This window comes from Pseudorasbora parva, chromosome 2 (genome assembly GCF_024679245.1).
Source record: "Pseudorasbora parva isolate DD20220531a chromosome 2, ASM2467924v1, whole genome shotgun sequence".
Classification (NCBI taxonomy): Eukaryota; Metazoa; Chordata; class Actinopteri; order Cypriniformes; family Gobionidae; genus Pseudorasbora; species Pseudorasbora parva.
The window spans coordinates 18,230,276-18,250,762 of record NC_090173.1 but is presented as its reverse complement, the minus strand read 5'-3'; the positions used below and the strand labels follow the sequence as shown (position 1 = coordinate 18,250,762).

The window sequence follows — 20,487 nt, the reverse complement described above, 5'->3', positions numbered from 1 at the left end:
TCAAAGCAGCTTCACAGTGTCAAACAAGATAATATTGCGACAAAATTAGATTTGGCTGTACAGTCGTACTGGAGAAAACAGTGATGTTATCAGCTTATTTTAATTTATCATACAGCGACAATGTTGGCAGATCAGTATTATAGTTTATAGAATTAAATAAGACCTAATTCAAACATTTTATTTGTATAATAAGTTAAATAACTTTAATCATATTTTTAGTGTCCCCAACTGAGCAAGCCAAGACAAAGGCGACAGTGGCAAGGAACCAAAACTCCATCAGGGCGTGATGGAGAAAAATAAACCTTGGGAGAAACCAGACTCAGTCGGGGTGCCAGTTCTCCTCTGGCCTATTAACACACCGTGTAAGATTATTATTCTGGCAACCTTACAGGTCAGAAATCATATTAGATTGGAATATTCAAAATTTCAGGGTATCACGGAAGAGACGGATTTATTTAGGATGGGGCGTCGATGTGAGATGAACCGTGGTGCAAGTGCGTGGTGCCAGCTAAACAGCGCTCCTGCTCACGTCAGACAGCACCCCGGGTTGGGAAACGCTGCTGTAGACGACACATGCATTTTCTGTAAAGCTGCTTTCAAAACGATATGTATTGTGAAAAGCATTACACAAATGAGTGTGAATATATATTTTAATAAAAATGTTACCAATCCTAATATTTTGAATGCTATATGTTTATACATATCGGTCTATTAAAGAAACAAAACAATTCGGTAAGCATGTGTACCAAATGAATACAGTGTTGTTTTAAACTCTGCATGTGCTGAACTTCTCTTGAGTGCAGAACGCGATCCTTGTTTCCCCCCAAGGATGGGATGGGACAATATTGTTGACAATGATATACTATGTCATGAACACATCTGAAAAATAACTACGGATAAGTGCAGTTGTCTTAAAAGCGAGACAAGCTTTTATTATTTAAAGAGACAGATAGCTTTTCAGAAACCACTTCAAAACATTGATTTATGTTACTGTGCTGTAATGAAAAAATACTATATATATATATATATATATATATATATATATATATATATATATATATATAGCAAGTCCCTAAATTTAAGTGGAGCAGCAGAAAATTGCTTATACTGGAGATTGTTGCCATATGGGAGTTACCATTTAGCTACTTCCCTTTGACTGTAATGTACACCTGAACTCCTCAGTGCAGAGTCAAATAACATTATAATCAAACCCTGCAATTAAACTGAGCTCTGGGATGTACACGAGAGACCTGTTACTAGGCGGCCAGGAGAGACAAGACTCAGGCACCAAAAAAAATCTAAGTTAGTTCAATAAATACAAACGGCCCAGTAACACAGTAGTTGCTTAAATTGATTCTGTAGGAAGGACACCCGCCTACCAAAACATATGGCATTAAATGTAATTGTTTCCAGATCGTAAACGTGTATGTTTTTTTAAAATAAATAGGATCATACAAAACAATCAAATTCTCTTGGTAGTGCATATCTGGTAGAGGCGAGTTATCAGAACTGTTATTTTCCAAGGCATGCTAAAGGAGTCTTAATATGCTTTTCCACTTTTTAAGCTTTAGTTTAATTTGTAATTTTGATGTTTGAGCATAAGCAATTATCTCCAGGTTATAAAGCTCAAGGTCCACTACAAAGGGGGATATATTATTAAACAGAATCCAGTGCAAGGCCTCTTTTGGTATCCCAAGGTTGAGCTGTGTTAGGGAAGAAATGTTGTCCCTATGTCAAAGAGACACTTTGTCCGACCCTTAGGAAAACCTAATGTTTTGTGACCGACTACGGTTTGCATTACCATGGTTTTCCAAAAAATATCTTGATTAAATGTGAGTAACATTGTATCTAAAGTGTATAAGAAATCAGAAAAAAAATTACTCTGAAACGTCCTGTGAAATCCGTGCTTGAAATCCATTCCGTTAAGACTGAATCATGCTTGAAATGGTTTGAAATTGACAACGCCCTTAATATTTAAGTGGATGTCACTTGCGGTTATGGTAAGGCCATGACATTTAATGCACAAATGGTGCCAATCACAACATGCTGGGCCAGCTAATCAATCACAGAACATTTCGTATTTCAGAAGAAATGTGGAGAGGTGCTGTAATAAATGTAAAATATATTTTTTTGAACATTCCTAAGAGTATTTTCTAGTACATCCCAAAAACAAAAAATTAAGACTTTGTAAAAGGCCACAATAGGACCTTTAATGTGAATGGACAACTATTTATTTCAAATGACTTGAAAACCCACATTTTATGGAATATGTTATTAATAGAGGTGGACATAGATTATTTTTTTAATCTAGATTAGTTTTGGAATTAATCTAGATTAAAATGGCTCAGTTGAATTCTGCCAAAGGCATTCAGAATATGTGTGCTACCCAAATAATAGGTGCATTTTCATGGAGCACTGTAATCAGTTTAAAAGTCCAATATGAATGAAAACGCTCCATAGAAAATAAACGAATGCCCAAACCGAATAAAATTGTAATAGGTTTGAGGGGGATGGGATAAACCTTTTTATGATCAGATCAAATGAAAAATTTCACCATGTACTACCCGATTACTTTTGAGTGTACGTTGATGTGATGTGATATACCGTGCGCACCTTCACTACTGAAGAGTGCGCGCCGCTCAAACCAGGCTATAATGTTGAGAGGAAAGTACATTTTTCTTAGGGGTAAACTTTTTATTTCGTAAGAAGTTATGAAGATAACATTGGAATAATGACACCGATAACCTGGCTACACTCTCTCATCTTGACAGTGTTTGTCCCAGGCACTTTTTACTTCAACTGCGCCTGACGGAAGAAATTATTTTTCCGAGATGATTATTACACTTAAAAAAAAAAAAAAGCTTTTATAAAACCATATAAATCCTGGTGGCCGTTGAGAGTTGCTATGGCAACCGGTAACTCATTTCCGGCTGCTAGAGAGGACAGCGTCAACATTTCTGAAGCGGCAGACAAACTGTCAGAACATGTCACAAAATGTCTGATTCCGACTGAAAGTCAGCACATGTAAACCCAACTTCGAGAATAGATTAACAGAGATATTTATCACCCAATAAGAGTCTCACATTAACGCAGCACGTTAACGCCAATAACGGCCCACCACTAGTTATTAATTGTTTTTTATTGATGGTTACACCATATGACATTGAGTAATCAAGAACTTGAAGTTTTAGATCACACAGAACACGTTTTTGCAGCGAAAGGTGCCATTTTGGATATCGATTGGCAGTGTTATACGCACTGCTTATGCGCCCTGGGTGCCTCGCGTTTTAACCGCTTGCTGCGCCTCGCTTTTTGAAGGAGCGCTCCGAGCGCATGAAGTTGGAAAAAAGTCAACTCTGAGCGGAAAAGTGCCCGACGTCATTGCGTTTATTTTCTTTTGTCCAATCGAATGAATGGAGTTGTGTGTGTTGACCGTTACATTGATTTGACTGACGGTACAGGTGATTCCGGGGCTGCCTAGAAACATTAAAAAAACCTGCAGCGCACTGCTCTTTTCTGAATGAAAAAACGCTTACCAAAAAAGGCAGTGCAGTGCGCCTCGCGTTTTCGAACCTTAAAGTTTTAAGTCTAGTTTTTTTAATTGTTCCTTTTTCCAAAAGTTTATTTTATCATGAAGACTCTTATATGTCATCAAACAGATGTCTTGACACTTTGACACTATAGTCTATCTCTATGTCTGAATTGCTAGACATTATACGTCTCAGGTTGCTAGTATTTCTTTCATGAAAAACTGACACCAAACGTGTTAAACTCTTGGCATCCGTCTTTCTTGGATACAGGTATGAGATGCTAAAACACTGCTATGGTTATCACAATTACTGAAATGAACCCTGCAATCCACACACACGCAAAATGTTCCATTCAGGAGATTCTTGTATTTCAATATGGTTGTCAATCACAAACATTTGCACACATTTTAAGCAAACTTACAGCTACACGATTTTCGTTATTTTACTTTTTGCTTAAAATGTTGCTTTTTTTCATGAAACTTACCCACATTCAAATAATGACCAAAAAATGCTAGAATAAAAAAGAGGGTCTGTTCTTTCTTTTGATGTATTGCATGTTAAGATGCAACAAAATATTCTGGAGGACATCCAATTTTTGTAAAACTGACCAAAATCTCTGGCTATGGCTGGCAACCTTTTTTTTTAAACTGCAGGCGGTGAAAGAGCTTAGGGTAAGTACAGTCAGTTCACTGGAGTTAATGCTCTTGATCAAGGGTACAACAGTTCATAGACTGCAGGGTGTGAACATAAAACTTTCAGACTGTTTGCTACAACACCCAATTGAAAGGAGGTCAGAGGTTTAATTATTAATATTATATTATATGGTGGCTCATTTGAGAGACAGTTTCAGACATAAAGAACACGACAGCCTTGAGCAAAAGAGTGCACTACATTACTTATTTCTTGAGTTTGAGAGTAAATCAATAACAATGCTGCATCATGTGCTCTGAAAATTAATCAAAGGCCGAAGCGTCAATGTATCACCTGTGAAACCAAGTGAAAGCATAACATTGCAACGTTTCAGCGCAGTCAGTAACTACAAATGTTACTAAGGGGTTGACAGATGTGTTGATCATTACTGCTCCTCTGATGAGTGACACGCAGTGGACAGCAGCACAATCACCTCCCCGTTTGTTCTTCTTATCGGAGTCATGAATTTATATCATGACTTGGCAAGCAGCACAAATTATTCAACTGCTTCCCAGGCCAATAAACACCGAGCTGTCAGCTCTTATTTCGGCTCTCTTGCATAATGAAGTGATGTTTGCTCACACAGAAGTAGAGATGACCCAATTGGACAGGGTGTTGTTTTCGATTTGGCAAACGTGTGGACAGATTCAGACAAGCGTTTTAGATGGATACTTGAAGACAAAACTTGCAGTGTTTCGCGAATGCCTTCAGGATTTTAATTAAGAATGCTACAGGATGACACCATCATCCAATAAACAGCTACTCGATTATATGATTAGTAAGGTGTAATTGGTTTAATTTGAACCCAACCAGCACTGCTTTTAAAACCCCATGTAAACAAAACGGCGTGTGTGGCCTTTGTTAGCTTTGAGGTCACTCATATCAAGTCTTTTTTGTTTCCATGGTCTCTACAAAATAAAACGGAAATCGAGGATAACGCGGGTATGTCATAATTGCTCATTTCTCTAGATTTTAACATTCTTGGAATTTGGGATAATTTACATAAGTCAATAAAATATACAACATTGTTCTAGTGGTTTTTGTGCCTTTAATTTGTCAGCTTAAAGCTTACAATATGTACGGTTTCTGGATTTCCATGCATTGCCTATAAATGACATCATACCCGTGTTACCCTCGATTTCTGGTTATAGAGTATGAGAGCTATAAGAGTAAAAAAATAAAAATAATATATATATATGCACATACAAATCCATATTAAACCCTGCAGCTCGTGATGACACATTGATGTCTTAAGACACAAAACAATCGGATTGTGCAAGAAACAGAACAATATTTTTTATAATTTTTTCCTGAAATACAACCTCATGTACATTAGCTTTCCCTGTGCGATGACTTCCAGTAAGTGTCCAAGTGTCAGTAAGGTCCAAACACACAACAGATCACTTTCGCCGCTTGTATCCAATTGAGATGCGCCACATCGTGTGCATTTGACCTCACTCACCGGAATTCATCACACGCTGACAGCTGCTGGATAAAGATCGCATTTGAGGTAGATAAATAAATAAAAATACATTAAATTTTAATTAAATTTTTCTCTTAAGACATCAATGTGTCGCCACGAGCCGAGGATTAAATATGGATTCTTATGTGTATGTTTTTTTTTCACTCTCATAGCTCTCATACTCTAAAATATTACCATTGACATGCATTATACGACTGAGACTGCAATGGTTGGAGTTCATTTGTGTATACTGAAGAAACCAAGTCACTTACATCTTGAATGCCCTTAGGTAATCAGATAAAAATATAATTTTCACTTTTGGGTGAACTATCACTTTAAAGTGTGCCTTAAGTGTATACAAGCAATGCAGAAAATGGAATCTGGACAGAATTTACAGCATAATACGGAATTTGTAAAAAATTTGATGAATACAATAAATCAAATCGTGATGAGAACTAGTTAGGGCTGGGCTTTAGGTTAGGGCTGAAAGGATTCATTGAGTAACTCGAGTTAATCGAATTAAAAAAAATCCTCGATGCAAAATCATCTGCCTCGACGCTTCGTTTAGTCCATTTAACTACACACGGATGTTGCAGAAAGACATTTATTTGTGTAAGGACTTGGAGTATGAGCGGATTGCGGTTATATCCGCGGTTCAGGTGGGTAAACATCCAAAAAATTGACGGTGGATGAGAGAAATCATTAATGTGTTGATTTTAATGCGGAACTCTCATTTCACGCTAAAACGCAATGAATGCGTGTCGATCTTTAACTTTTTAACTTTTTTTAACGTTTTCAGCTCATGTCGATATCAAAGACCACAATGCGAGAGAAAGTGGCATCAACACTGGTAATATAATTTAGCCTCGCTATATAAATGAAGACAACTGTGTGTTGAGCTTCAGGACACGACGCTGAACATTTAAGTTTCATTTGCGGCAGTAAATATAATCTGACTCCTGCAGCGTTACTGCAGTGACACTCGCACGGCGCCTCACTCATTATATTGAACAGACACGTTCAGTATTGAATTGTAGTGTCTGTTCTCCAACTCCATCACAGTAATCTAGTAGTGGTGGCTTCGGGAGTGGCCTCACAGGGCAGCGAAGCATTCTTGGAATTGTAGTCTTTCATCCCCATGAGACTAAATTAAAAAATCTTCTGTCTTTTCTCAGTCTAGAAGGCACCAAAATCAAAAATATTTCACATTTCTACTACATTAATGACCCAGATTAAATACAGATAAGTACAGTGCTAGATTAATCGATTACAAAAATAATCGATAGCTGCAGCCTTAGAAGTAGTGTCTGTGAATATTAAACACAAAAAGACTATTCAAATATGAACCCTGTATGTGTGTGTGAATGAATGGCGCAGACACACTCACACTGAAGTGCGTGACGCTCGCCGTGTTTTCAGTATCTGCCGCCTCACTATATGAGGACATGAATGCATGAACTTCATCTCCAGAGCCGCTCTGAGAGTCACTTCAGGAGAGTCACTTCATTTTACCATTTAATTTGAGAAAAATATTGTCAAATCGTAACAGACACAAACTCAAAATTCTTTACAGCAACCCGTCAAAATAAAAGTTCAGTTTAACTTGAAATTGTGACAGAAATATATCACAGTTGTACAGTAGACTTTATTAAGCTACGCACTATTATTATTACCACTCTTTTTAGTGTATGAATTAATTTAATTAGACGTGCTTTTGATTAATAAACTGTAATTAAACCATTAAAATAGAATCCAGAAAACAGAAATTTGGGGGAAAAGATTAAACTGATTTCACAGGGCACTATATACTGATGATTTTGGATTAACATTTGGACAAGAACAGCATGCATCACAGGTCTACACTGGCTGACTGTCAGTGAGCTAAAAATAAAAAGTGCTGTGTGGGTGAACTTCAGCAAATGCTTAAAGGACCTACAATACAACATTTGCAAGATTATAAGGATTACAACTCTAAATACAATCTCTGCCACAATGCCGCTGCTAAAACCATCAAAGCACAACACGTAATAAATTTGCAACTTTTCACAATGCATTTTTGTTGAGACCCTTAATAGCTGGTATACTCAAACCAATCTATCAAATTTAATTATTGATAAATAGTCAAAGTTCAAAAGATCAAAGTTGCACTTCTCTCCATATATTGGTAAGAAACACATCTGACTGTCATCATATTTACTTTATCCTAACCCAACTTAACTAAAGGACCGACTGAAAAGTTTATTTTAAAAAATTTATATATTTTCATGCAGGGTTAGTCTGTCTCTGTCTATCTGAATCACTCAACTGTGTGTAAAGGATTAGCGCCGTGGACAGGTGTTTTAATTTGCTGAAATGACAGTCCGGACTGGTTTAAGCACTGCTGCTAGATTGCTCATAGTGTTATTGAATAATGATGACAGTATGACAATGCAACTGCCCAACTGAAAACAAACAACTAGATTAAAGTCACATTTTGTGTGCAAGGTATTTAATCCTTTTGACAACACCTTTCAAAGTGCGAGAACAGGCCATTTAAAAAAAAAAAGGCTTGGGCTTCTTGGCTTTAATGTCTGTTGCTGAGAATTTGTGTTAGAGGAGCAGGTTGAAACACAGACGACTCAACTATCAATAGCACTCCATCCTTCCACATTTAGCTCATCTGCATAGAACAGAAAATATATGAAAGAAACTCACACTCCCCACAAATGACGAAAGGAAAAAGGCTAATATGCCAAAGCTAAACACAAAGACAGTCTGTTGATGACTTGGCATAAGGAACATTTATCAGTACATTGTGGTGCATCGATATGACAAAATCAAATTTTGCAATTAATCCACTGAATTTTCGATCAATTATCCATCTAAGTTTAAATTTAAGAGAAAGCACGGCCATTTGTAACTTTAATGTAATTTGTAACTTTGTCAGCCACTTCCAGTTAATTTATACAAAACGGCATATTATGGTGCTTGACAATGCAAACTGGAATCATAATTATCATAATCATAAACACAATGGTTTGTCTCATGTTAATCTTGAGTACCTATAAAGTACAGTAGTATTGCACCCTTCATATCTCTGAAGAGTCTTTCGTTTTATCATACTACTTAGAGACAGATTCGCTGTACCGATTCTTTCCGAAAACAGGCAAACTCGTGCAGGTGTGCAGTGGGCGGAGCTAAAGACAAAGACACACACACACACACACAATGGCATAATCCCTGGATAACTTTCAATTCACTATACATTCTTGTTGTTGACATTTTATGTACTTCATGTCGACTGCCAACAAAACAGACATTAATGCAGTTTCACACCGCCTGCAATCTCAACTCGCAAACAAACACACACTTGCAGAACGGCTGCTGTGGAAAAAAAAACTGCATCCACTGTTTCTTTAATGCTGCGTTATTTGGGAAGCTGAACAAGGTTATCTTTGGCCATGTTTAGCATGAGAATCTCAACTCTTTAACAGTGTAAATAAGTCAGAATGCATGAAATAGCATTAGACCCCCTAAATGTCGCGTCCTGTGTATATATATATATTTTTTTCAAGTCCTTCCAGAAACATCTGACTGTAGCTAATCTCTAAAAGGAAATCATACAAAAATATAAAACTGAATAAGAACAAAATGACAGCACATATTTCATAATATATAAAAAATCATAATCTAATCAAATCCCTGCCAGAGTAAACATTTACACCCCTGCCAGGCTGTTTAAAAGACTGCTGAACCATCAATACAAATATAATCACAAAGCCAAAAGCAGTGAAAATACTCCATCTGTTACACCGCTATTAGTCAGCACAGACTTCATCACACTGCCGTGACTGCATCATCACCACCATCAGTGCTTCCTAATTAACTGCATCATTTGTTTACTGAGAGACAAATAGCCCAAATGGCTTTGAAAGTGGTCTTAAAATAAAACCCCATCACATGATGATGTTCATGTGATCCAAAGTGCTTCTTTCTAAAAAGCCTTCTAACTAAGTAAATCATTCACCACAGATAAGAGTGGCATGCATTGGTTATTTTGGCTTCCTGTAGCTCAAACTACCTGTAATAAGGAAGTGATCCCTATCATCCTATCAATATTTTTCCAAACGAGTCTACTGTGTTTTTTAATTATGGGTGGCACATCCACTCAAAAGTGCAGAAACAAATCATTTTGTAACCAATCATAACCAATCAAGTAATAAGGTTACGATACATAAATATGAATTTCAGTTTGACTGAATCAACAGAGGATGTAATTTTGCCTGTCAGGTACATAATGCAATGCTTGGTATTTTAATGTGACACGAATATCTGTGACAAGAGCTCTTTTCAGTCCCTAGTTCTGTTCCAGCTGTAAAAATTTGGAAAAGACATTGTGCTCTGCTCTCCTGATTTAATGAGCATGAATAATTTGCTGGAAGAACTAAGAATCTCTCGGTTTTCGCCTCAAATCCTTGTGGGTGCTTTAAAATGCAATCCTCTTCCTTTTTCAGTGCTATCCCTATCAGCAGTGTTTACTGGAATGCTTGTAAAGAATGATAAAAAGCACTCCATCAACATTCCAGATAATGACGGGACACTTGTACGTTACATAGATTTACATATATTACGACATTAATATTTAACAAGTCTGTAATATTGCTGCAGAAAGACTCATTTGAGTACTTGGGATTATTCATGGTCTGCTTAAAGTAATTTGTGTAATACTTTCAGGTTTCCTTTTGATGTTCAGTGGTTTAAGAGGTAATGAGAATAATGTCCCTGTACTCGGTTTTCTTAAATGCCACAGACCGAACCTTTGAACGAGTTTCTTGGCAGCATCTGATTGCTTAAAGTTTAACAGAAGTTTCTCTCATAATTTTGCATGAATTATGAGAGAAACTTCTGTTAAAACTTCTGTTCCGCATGACGGGGGTAGAAACAAGGTGGATACCTCAGCTTTTGGGGGGGGGGGGGGTTGACAGTCAATCTCATGTCAATCTTGAGTACCTGTAGAGTAGTATTGCATCCTTAATATCTCCGAAAAATCTTTAGTTTTATAATATTTATAAAAGAGAGATGGGCTGTACCGAGTCTTCCGGAAAAAAACAAGCGGCTAGAGGGTATAGTGTGGGCGGAGCTAAAGAATGACGAGTGCGAACAGCTATTACGTTGAGAGCGTCTGAAATCTGTGTCGTCCTTGATCGTGGAGAAGAAAAAAAAACCTTATCCTAAATTAACCACTGAGATCAATCAGATTTAGCCATACATCAGATCCAGATCTGATCCAGAATCATATCGCATGAGGTCACTTCCGAGACCTACACAGAAGACAATAACTTGGCGGAATAAAGACATTTTTTTTTTTTTTTTGTGCACAAACTATTTTCGTCACATTGTAAATTTAAATTATTATTCAGCCACTGTAGTGAGCTGGACTTTGTAACGACTTCTTTAGTGCCTTTATGGGTCTTGAGAGTGGGAATGTACTGAATGCCAATGGAGGCCTTTCTGAAGCCTTTCTCAGCCATCAGTTTTCAACAAAAATATCTTCATTTGTGTTCTGAAGATGAACGAAGGTTAGGGATGGGTACCGAAACTGGTATTAAACGGGCCCCGGGGTGAATTTTGAAAGACCGTTGTATCGATAAGCTCGGACGTTATCGGTACTTTTGAAAATACACGAACACGAGAGAGAGAGAGAGAGAGAGAGAGAGAGAGAGAGAGAGAGAGAGAGAGAGAGAGGAGAGAGAGAGAGAGAGAGGAGAGAGGAGAGAGAGAGAGAGAGAGAGAGAGAGAGAGAGGAGAGAGAGAGAGAGAGAGAGAGAGAGAGAGAGAGAGAAGAGAGAGAGAGAGAGAGAGCGAGAGGAGAGAGAGAGCGAGAGCGAGGAGAGGAGAGCGAGAGCGAGAGGAGAGAGAGAGAGAGAGAGAGAGAGAGAGAGCGAGAGAGAGAGAGAGAGAGAGAGAGAGAGAGCGAGAGAGAGAGAGAGAGAGAGAGAAGAGAGAGAGAGAGAGAGAGAAGCGAGAGAGAGAGAGAGAGAGAGCGAGAGAGAGAGAGAGAGAGAGGAGAGAGAGAGAGAGAGAGAGCGAGAGAGAGAGAGAGAGAGAGAGAGAGAGAGAGAGCGAGAGCGAGAGCGAGAGCGAGAGCGAGAGAGATAGTCTGATTTTATTTTAGATTTTGGCTTCCAAAGATTATAATAATTATGTCTAGCGCAACTTAATTCCCTTTGCAGCAGTAGCCTACGCTGTCATTTCTCCATAAAACTCAAACGCATTGACAAGAATCAACACGATCAGTGATTGTTGTAAAATACAGTCTAGCTACTGTTGGTAAATTGTGGAACGCGTTTAATAATAAAAAGAGCGATAAAAGCACAAAAATGTGCGCAAGGGATGTTCCCAAGTCGGCGCGCGCTCTGAAACAGCCGCAACGAGACGAGCAAATTACACTTTCGGTTTCACACTCGCGTCTAAACGATCAAATGTAAACAAACATCTATGTCAAAATGACCGGCTCTGGAGAGTCTCTTAAACACAACACAGTTTGTGTCTAAAATGGACGTAGTTATTATGGTTATAGTTGGGCGAAAATGTAGTGCATCTGCCTATTATCAGTCACCTACAGAGCTGCACATCTGTCTTAAAGAGGCAGCAGTGTAAATAAACATGCTGACGAATTACTGCTAATTAAACAACCAAATACAAAGAGGAAAATCACTCACAGCTCTTGAATGAATAACTTCAGCTTTAAAAGTGTTATTTTGGCTATTTATGATAAACTATGCTGTGTTATTTTACATTTGATTACTAGAATCTTCCTGAAATGAAAGCACTGTGTAGGCTGTGTATTTTTGTTAATTTTATATATATATATATATATATATATTATATATATATATATATATATATATATATATATATATGAAATCCCTCAAAAAGTACCTATAAGAATACCGTTAAAGTACCGGACCGATAAGCAGTATCGGTAAGAGTACTAATACCGTTAAAACCTTAACGACACCCATCCCTAACGAAGGTGTTACGGGTGTTGAACGACATGAGGGTGAGTTATTAATGAAATCAATTTCATTTTGGGGGGAACTAACCCTTTAAGTAAAGTTTACAAAAAAGTCTTAGTACGAACAGCTGTTGGATTTTACAGTGCATCAAAACCCAGCGTTCAGGCGAGAGCATCAAAACCAGTGGAGTAAATAGCCTATTAATTATTAGTTATGATTTTTTCAGAATGAAAAAACCACACGAACGCCATTAGTTGAACTCAGACAACAGTATAAAAAAATGCCAGTTCATGACACCTTTAGATCTTAGTGTGGTCACACTTGTAATTCAGTTTGCTTGTTTCTTTTGCCTGGTCCACTTAGTGTTCACACTGGCATTTTAACACCGAACCTAAAAATACCAAACCTGAATGCATATTCCATAGGAATGCGTTCACAACTTGATTGTACGGCTTTTAAGATGTATAGCATTGTAACTTACCCAACATTCAAAACAAAGCTGCGTGCTTTGCACAGCTCGGTTCAGACGGCAGTGTTTACATTCATTCAAATGAACAGCAATAACAGAGTAATCACACCAGGGTTCATTTTAATCCAACCAAACATGCCAAGTGTGTCTACAAAACTTCACCAAACATTTGTAGTGTGCCTGCCATCAAATAATCGCTAAATTATAAGCGATAATCCAAAAGCCTATTGGAAAAACTTAATGGGTTTTTCTTGAGGGAACCAGTGCGACGCGAACTGCCGGTTGGCCAACAAAGTGTCATCACACCTGCACCGCTCTAAACAGAAGGTCAACATAAAGGTTTATTATTTACCTGTTACACAATAGTGACTCCTGACTCACTGAAGTGCTCATTAGTCTAAAAGCAGGAATAATTTAATGCATGGGTGTGATTAGTCATTCATGCACACATTTTCATTTCCAAAACAGTGGCCGTGTTGAATTAGTGTTTATATGCTGCTAGTTTTGCTCACAAACGTGGTTTGTTTACAGACAAGTCAGCTGTCAACTCACCTAATGACACCATAACAAAAGACTAACATAGTATTAACATGGTTTGGGACACGTTCCATGGTAGTACTGTGCTGGCATAGATGTATTAAGTGCCATGCCATAGTAAGCAGAACAAGACAGAGTAATCTAACGTAATAAGTGATAAGTGTCACGGATATATTTGTGGCAATAGCCAACAATACACGGTATGTGTCAAAATTATAAAAAATTTCTTTTATGCCAAAAATCAATAGAATATTAAGTAAAGATATTTAGTAAATTTCCTACTTTAAATATATCAAAAATGTATTATTATTTATGAGTAGTAATAGGCATTGCTACACTGTAAAAAATGATTTAAAAAATAAGTTACCTGGTTGCCTTAAAATTGAGTTCATTGAAATTAAAACCTTAAGTTAATACAATGAACATTTTTGAGAATCGACAACCTTTATTCAAATATTATTAAAATGGTTAGTAAGTATATTGGGTAATTGTGTGTTTTGTGATAAATTGTGCTATTTTCATGATTTATCACATTTTTTATGTGTTTCAGATACAATAATATTTTGAGTTTCTATTTAATATACCAATTTCCTTTATTGTATCAACTTAAAAAAAAAATCAAAATTAAGGCAACCAGGTTACTTACGTTTTTTTAAATTAAATCAACAAAAAATGTTTACAGCCTAAGGACTTGATCTGAACAACTTTAAAGGTGATTTCTCAATATTTTTTTGTTTGTCTGTTTGTCAGATTAGAGATTTTCAAAAATCTCAGTTTAACATCCTAACAAACCATACATCAATGGAAATCTTATTGTTTTGTTTTTTAAATTACTCTTATGACTGGCTTTGTGGTCCAGGGTCACACATATCCCCCACATTGAAAGCTATGCATAATTACAATAATATATATATATATTTTTACAAAGTGACTATAGACATGAAACTATACAGATGCCTTTTAACTGTTAAGTTTGTGGTCCCTCACGTGAGACTGATCATATGTGGGGGCCCACTGTATCTAAAACAAATTAAAAACCCTGCTTTGGAGTGTCATGTCAATAAGGTCTATATCGTGATCGCTACACACACATATAAAGTGAAACATGAGCAAAGAAACACACATTATAATGTCACTGCTCGATATCTTACCTGCGTGTGTATTTGAGACTGGAGCAGCTTGTGTGAGTGTGGCAAATCCCAGTAAACACACACCTGCACGAAGAGCCTCCATCCTCACCACTGCAGCTAATCCACTAGCTTAACTACGTATACACAGCTATTACATCTAAATAAATAACGCGAAGGACGCCTGATTTGGCTCATATATGTCTATGTACATCTATATTGTCATATCCGCCGTGTCAGAGACGCATGTTGTGCGATATTACTCATATGTCGTGTTATGAGCGTTAGCTAACACGACAGTGCTGTGATGTTCATCAAGCTAAGCTAATGCTAACCGCTACCGGCGTCTTATTTGCGATTATTTCTCATCGTTTAAAAGCCGCCCGTTCGTTTACTACCTCTCTAGGTTAACGATTAAATGCGTTGATGTGTCTTTTCCCTGCATTGTAAGACTCCTGGGTTCGTGGAAAAATCAAAAGCGCAGTAAACACAGTGGTCCAGCATCACTTTTCCGCACGAGCGCCATGTCTCGTGACGTCAAGCGACGCGTCACGCGCGCCGCACGCGAGGGCGGTGGTGGTGACAGAAACTGACAGCGTTCAAGATGACACAGTCTGGCCATGTCATTGTCGCTGAGAGAAAACAAAAAATTGGTTGACTCAGATGAGCAACGCAAAACCTGTATTTTGAAGGAAACTGTCATGCTGTAGGCTATGGAGGACAATTTTAAGAAGGATTAGCCTACTGATTTGTTTTAGCACATAAGCCTCTTATTCATTCCTATCTAGGCTATAGCCTAGAGAATAATTTTTATTTGGTTCATTATAAAACCCACATTTTCTATTATTGTTATACACATAAATAAATACAATTACCTAAACAAGTGCATTTCAGATGAAGTCAGCTGGCAATGGAAAAAGGTTTTGATCAAATGTGAATGATGCAGACGCATTAATCCAATAAGAGTCTCTGGAATTAGTATTATATAAGGTGATTCAACTGAATCAATAGCTTTTCAGGAACAGCTGTAAAAGTTAGGGGGGGGGTAACGTTATTTAATGCATTGTGACTTATTTTACACTGTTAAAAAGTTGGATTCTCTTGCTAAGCATGGCCAGAATAAAAAAAAAAAAATTGTGTTTATATGCCAAATTCACTCAGATTCAGTTTTTCGAGAATGGCCCTGTATGACATCATAAAGGGTGGAATAGCTTGAATTGGCACTTCTCCCGGATGAGCGAGAGCTACAGCACTTCAACTACAGCGAGAGCTAGGCCTGTCGCGATAGTCAATAAATCAATTAATCGTACGATAAAAATAATGCCCACGATCATTTTTCTAGCCACGATAATTTCCATTTGCATGCTTGTTTGTTTGTTTGTTTTCCTCATCTCTCTCGCTGACGGAGCGTGCACCTCGTCCATTTGGGGAGATGTTAAAATCGACGTGCAGACTGAGGTGTGATGAACCTCGTGCTTCTTCGGTTGCGGAGCCGCACGCAAAGTTACAAAATTTGACGCCCACACCGCCAAGCGAAACGAGGTCTCGCGCACTCCGTGTTGATGTTATTTTTGCCGCGCGCACATACGGACGCGTCAAGTATAAGGCTTAAAGCTACACTGAAGTTGGCAGTTTGATAAATGCAAGTTAATTATTCAGTTCAATCTTTGTGTGCTAAAAAGGCACATGAGTTCATGTAGAGATGGCAATACACTTTCTCCTTTTTTTTCCAAATAAAAAATTAAAAGCATGTCATCAATGTCTTCTTTCTTGCTGTTTCAAAATGTTAATTTAAAATTAAGCTATATATCATATGCTGAAGTAACTTTCTGGAGTGTTAACGATTAAAAGAAAAAACAAGAGCCATGCAGAACCGAAAACCGTGTCCCTAAAACCGTTACGATCCGAACCGTGGGTTTTGTGAACCGTGCCACCCCTAATGTGCACCTAAAACACAATCATCCGTTGCAGGTTTCATCCATTTTATTTATTGTTTTTGGTATTTATTCAAGTGCATTTTTTGTTAACAGACTGAGAGTCCATTGCTTTTGTTGTTTTTGGTTGTGTTGTTCATTTATTGTGAATATTTAAAATGTTTCTGTTTTCAGTGTTAAATCTTTAGAAATAAAAGTGAATTGATCTTTGAAAAGGTGTACCTGCATTATTATGCCATTATCATTATTTTAGATGAAAATGTAGAACGACAATATTATCGTTTATCGCAATAATTTCTTGGCCAATTTATCGTTCAGCAAAATTGTAACAGGCCTAGCGAGATAAAGAGCGCGCCCATCAACGAGCTTCTTTTGGGTAACAGAAGCTAATGGCAGCGCTGTCATTTTGTTTTTAGACCACAAAATCAACAATGCCACTAAAGAAGTGTGTTTCTGGTTGTGAGGGAAAGATAACCTTGTTCATCTCCCCAAATAACGCAGCGTTAAGGAAACAGTGGATGCAGTTTGTTTTTCCGGAGCAGCCACAGAGTTCTGCAAGTGTGTGTGTGTGTGTGTGTGTGTGTGTGTGTGTGTGTGTGTGTGTGTGTGTGTGTGTGTGTGTGTGTGTGTGTGTGTTTGTGTGTGTGTGTGCCCTTGTTTATATTACATTGTGTGTATCCAAATTTCCAAGGATAGTAAAACCTGAGATCACCTACATTGTGAGGACCAGCCAGGGGTCCCCAATTTTCAAAATGCTTATAAATCATACAGGAAGAGTTTTTTTTTGAGAAAGTAAAAATGCAGAATGTTTTTGTGATGGGTACGTTTAGGGGTAGGGGCAGTATAAAAAACATTACGTCTATGGAGAGTCCCCACAAAGATATAGGGAACCAGACATGTGCGTGTGAGTGTGTTTGTTCCCGGTCATGAGTCGAGATTGCAGGCGGTGAGTGAAACTGCATGAAATGTCTGTGTTTTATTGGCAATCATAGCATGAAAGTACATTAAATTGTCAACAACATGAACTCTTTACTAATCATACACGGTTTGATAATAGACCAGAGGAGAACTGGGACCCCGACTGAGTCTGGTTTCTCAAAAGGTTTATTTTTCTCCATCATGCCCCGATGGAGTTTTGGTTCCTTGCCACTGTCGCCTTTGGCTTGGCTTTCTCAGTTGGGGACACTAAAATTATGATCTAAGTTATTCAACTAAATATACAAATAAAATTAATCCTTATTTAATCCTATAAACTATAATACTGATCTGCCAACATTGTCGCTATATGATAATAAAATTAAAATAAGCTGATAACATAACGGTTTTCTCCAGAACGACTTTACAGCGAAATCAAATTCTGTTGCAGTATTCTCCTGTTTAACACTGTGAAGCTGCTTTGAAACAACCGTCATTGTAAAAGCACTATATAAATAAAGAATAGTGAATCGAAAGTTATCCAGGGATAATGTCATGATGTATTGTGTGTGCGTGTGCTTGTACTTCTGCACAAGTTCGGCTGTTTTCGGTATTGGGGTAAAGCACCTTGTTGCTGTTTTTTTTTTTTAAAATTGGAATTGTGGTTTAAAGTACTTAAATTATACAACAATGTCTTTTTACATCAAAAGTGCATATATTGTGGTGCCATTCTGCTCTATCACTCTTGATCTTGTACGGTCATGTAAAAAAGAAAGTACACCCTCCTTACTTGTTTTATACATCAGGACATAATCAAAATCATCTGGTCCATGGCAGGTCTTAAAGTTAGGTAAATACAATTTGAGATGAAAAACAACACATAACATATTGCACCATGTCATTATTTATTTAACAAGAATAAAGCCAAAACGGAGAAGTCATGTGTGAAAAACTAAGCACACCCTTATTGCTTCCAAATTAATTAAGAGGGTAAGAAACAGTAGGCGCTACTAAACAAACACCTTGTGAGCAAGTTTGCTCACCTCTATAAAAGCAGAAGTTTTCTGGTCTGGAGCATTCAGGTTTGTGTTAACACAATGCCAAAAATGCTGTCCTTTGGAGGGAAAAAAATACATCAGCAATTATCTTAGAGAAGCATTTGTTGCTGTCATCAATCTGGGAAGGGTTACAAGGCCATTTCCAAACAATTTGAATTCCATCATTTTACAGTGAGGAAGATTAATCACGAGTGGAAAACATTCAAGACAGCTGCCAATCTTCCCAGGAGCAAATTCACCCCAAGATCAGGGTCAGAGACACTGCAAAAAAAACCAAGAGCAACATCTCAGACTTGGCCTCAATTGACATATTAAATGTTAAAGTTCATGACTTTATAATTAGAAAAAGACGGGTCAAGCATGTTTGGAAGGATTGCCAGGAGAAAGCATCTAGAAAAACAAACAAAGTGTTTTGCAGTGTTGAGCAATGTAGCCAATCACAAACATATCTGTTGATTTTTTTTATTTATTTTTTTGAATGCAATGGCCAATCAGAGGTGTTTAAAGACCCCACGGAGAACGTTTTTAATGTTGTTTATATGTCTGTGTGGTTTTTTTAATTCGCTTTAAGGCAAACCACGTGCAAATTCAGTCGACACCATTTGTAAGTATTTTCTCTTTAAAAATACAGTGAACCAAAAAGACACCGTTTTTTACATTACAAACTACCTTAAATTGTTAGTTCACCCAAAAATGAAAATTACTCACAAGACCCATAAAGGCACTAAACACATCGATATAAAGTCCATCTCACTACAGTGGCTGTACAATAATTTTACAATGCGACGAAAATAGTTTTTGTGCGCACAAAAATCAAAATAACGACTATATCCACAAAGTTATTGATGTGAACTCGACACATGCGCGAGAACATGACGCTGCTCCACCGTTCAGATCTATCCCTGCGTCCCAATTCGCATACTATCCATACTAAATAGTATTCAAAAATTGAATTAGTATGTCCCAAATTGTAGTATGTTGAAAAGAGTATTCAAAAGATACCTGGATGGGGTATCACAAAAAGAGTACATACTTTTAGGACGTAGTATAAGTAGGTGAATTGGGACGCAGCATATGGTTCAATACATGACCCGGAAGCGAAGAGGAGCGCCGCTATCGCGTGAGTTCCATGTGAGTTCACGTCAGAGACCTACACAGAAGACAAAACTTGGCGGATAAATTCATTATTGTAATTTTTTTTTCGCACAAAAACTATTTTCGTTGCATTGTAAAATTATTGTACAGCCACTGTAGTGAGATGGACTTTGTAACGACGTCTTTAGTGCCTTTATGGGTCTTGAGAGTGGGAATGTACTGAATGCCAATGGAGGCCTTTCTGAAGCCTTTCTCAGCCATCAGCTTTCAACAAAAAATATCTTCATTTGTGTTCCGAAGATGAACGAAGGTGTTACGGGTGTCCAACGACATGAGGGTAATTAATAAAGCAAATTAATTTTTGGGTGAACTAACCCTTTAAAGGGTTACTTAATACATATTGCTTACATTTAAGCTTGGATAACAAATATTAGAAGTAAAAATGAATCATTTCAAATGTGTAATCGACCAGTCTCCGTTTCTACCTTAAGGCTACACTGTGTAACTTTTTTAGTTTATTCTTAGCTAAAAACACTTAGTTCTTTCAAAAATATATGTGCTCATTAATGTATATTTACTTCTTTCAAGTAATAAAGTATTCTCGTAAGTTTATAATATGCCATTGAAAATACATACGGGTCAGGGGTTCGAATGCTGGTCGCCATGTTGCCC

The 20,487-nt window shown here is 37.4% G+C and overlaps 1 protein-coding gene across 2 annotated transcripts in view; it reads right to left on the bottom strand.

The window, feature by feature from the left end:
* lmtk2 (lemur tyrosine kinase 2) overlaps window positions 1–15,388 on the bottom strand; it is a 43,789-nt gene extending 28,401 nt beyond the window's left edge. For both annotated transcript variants that reach the window (XM_067458020.1, XM_067458029.1), the window contains exon 1: window positions 14,838–15,388. In XM_067458020.1, the coding sequence (XP_067314121.1) occupies window positions 14,838–14,919 (82 nt within the window). In that variant the 5' untranslated portion in view covers window positions 14,920–15,388. The remainder of the gene's footprint in view (window positions 1–14,837) is intronic.
* Between the last annotated feature and the right edge of the window lie 5,099 nt (window positions 15,389–20,487).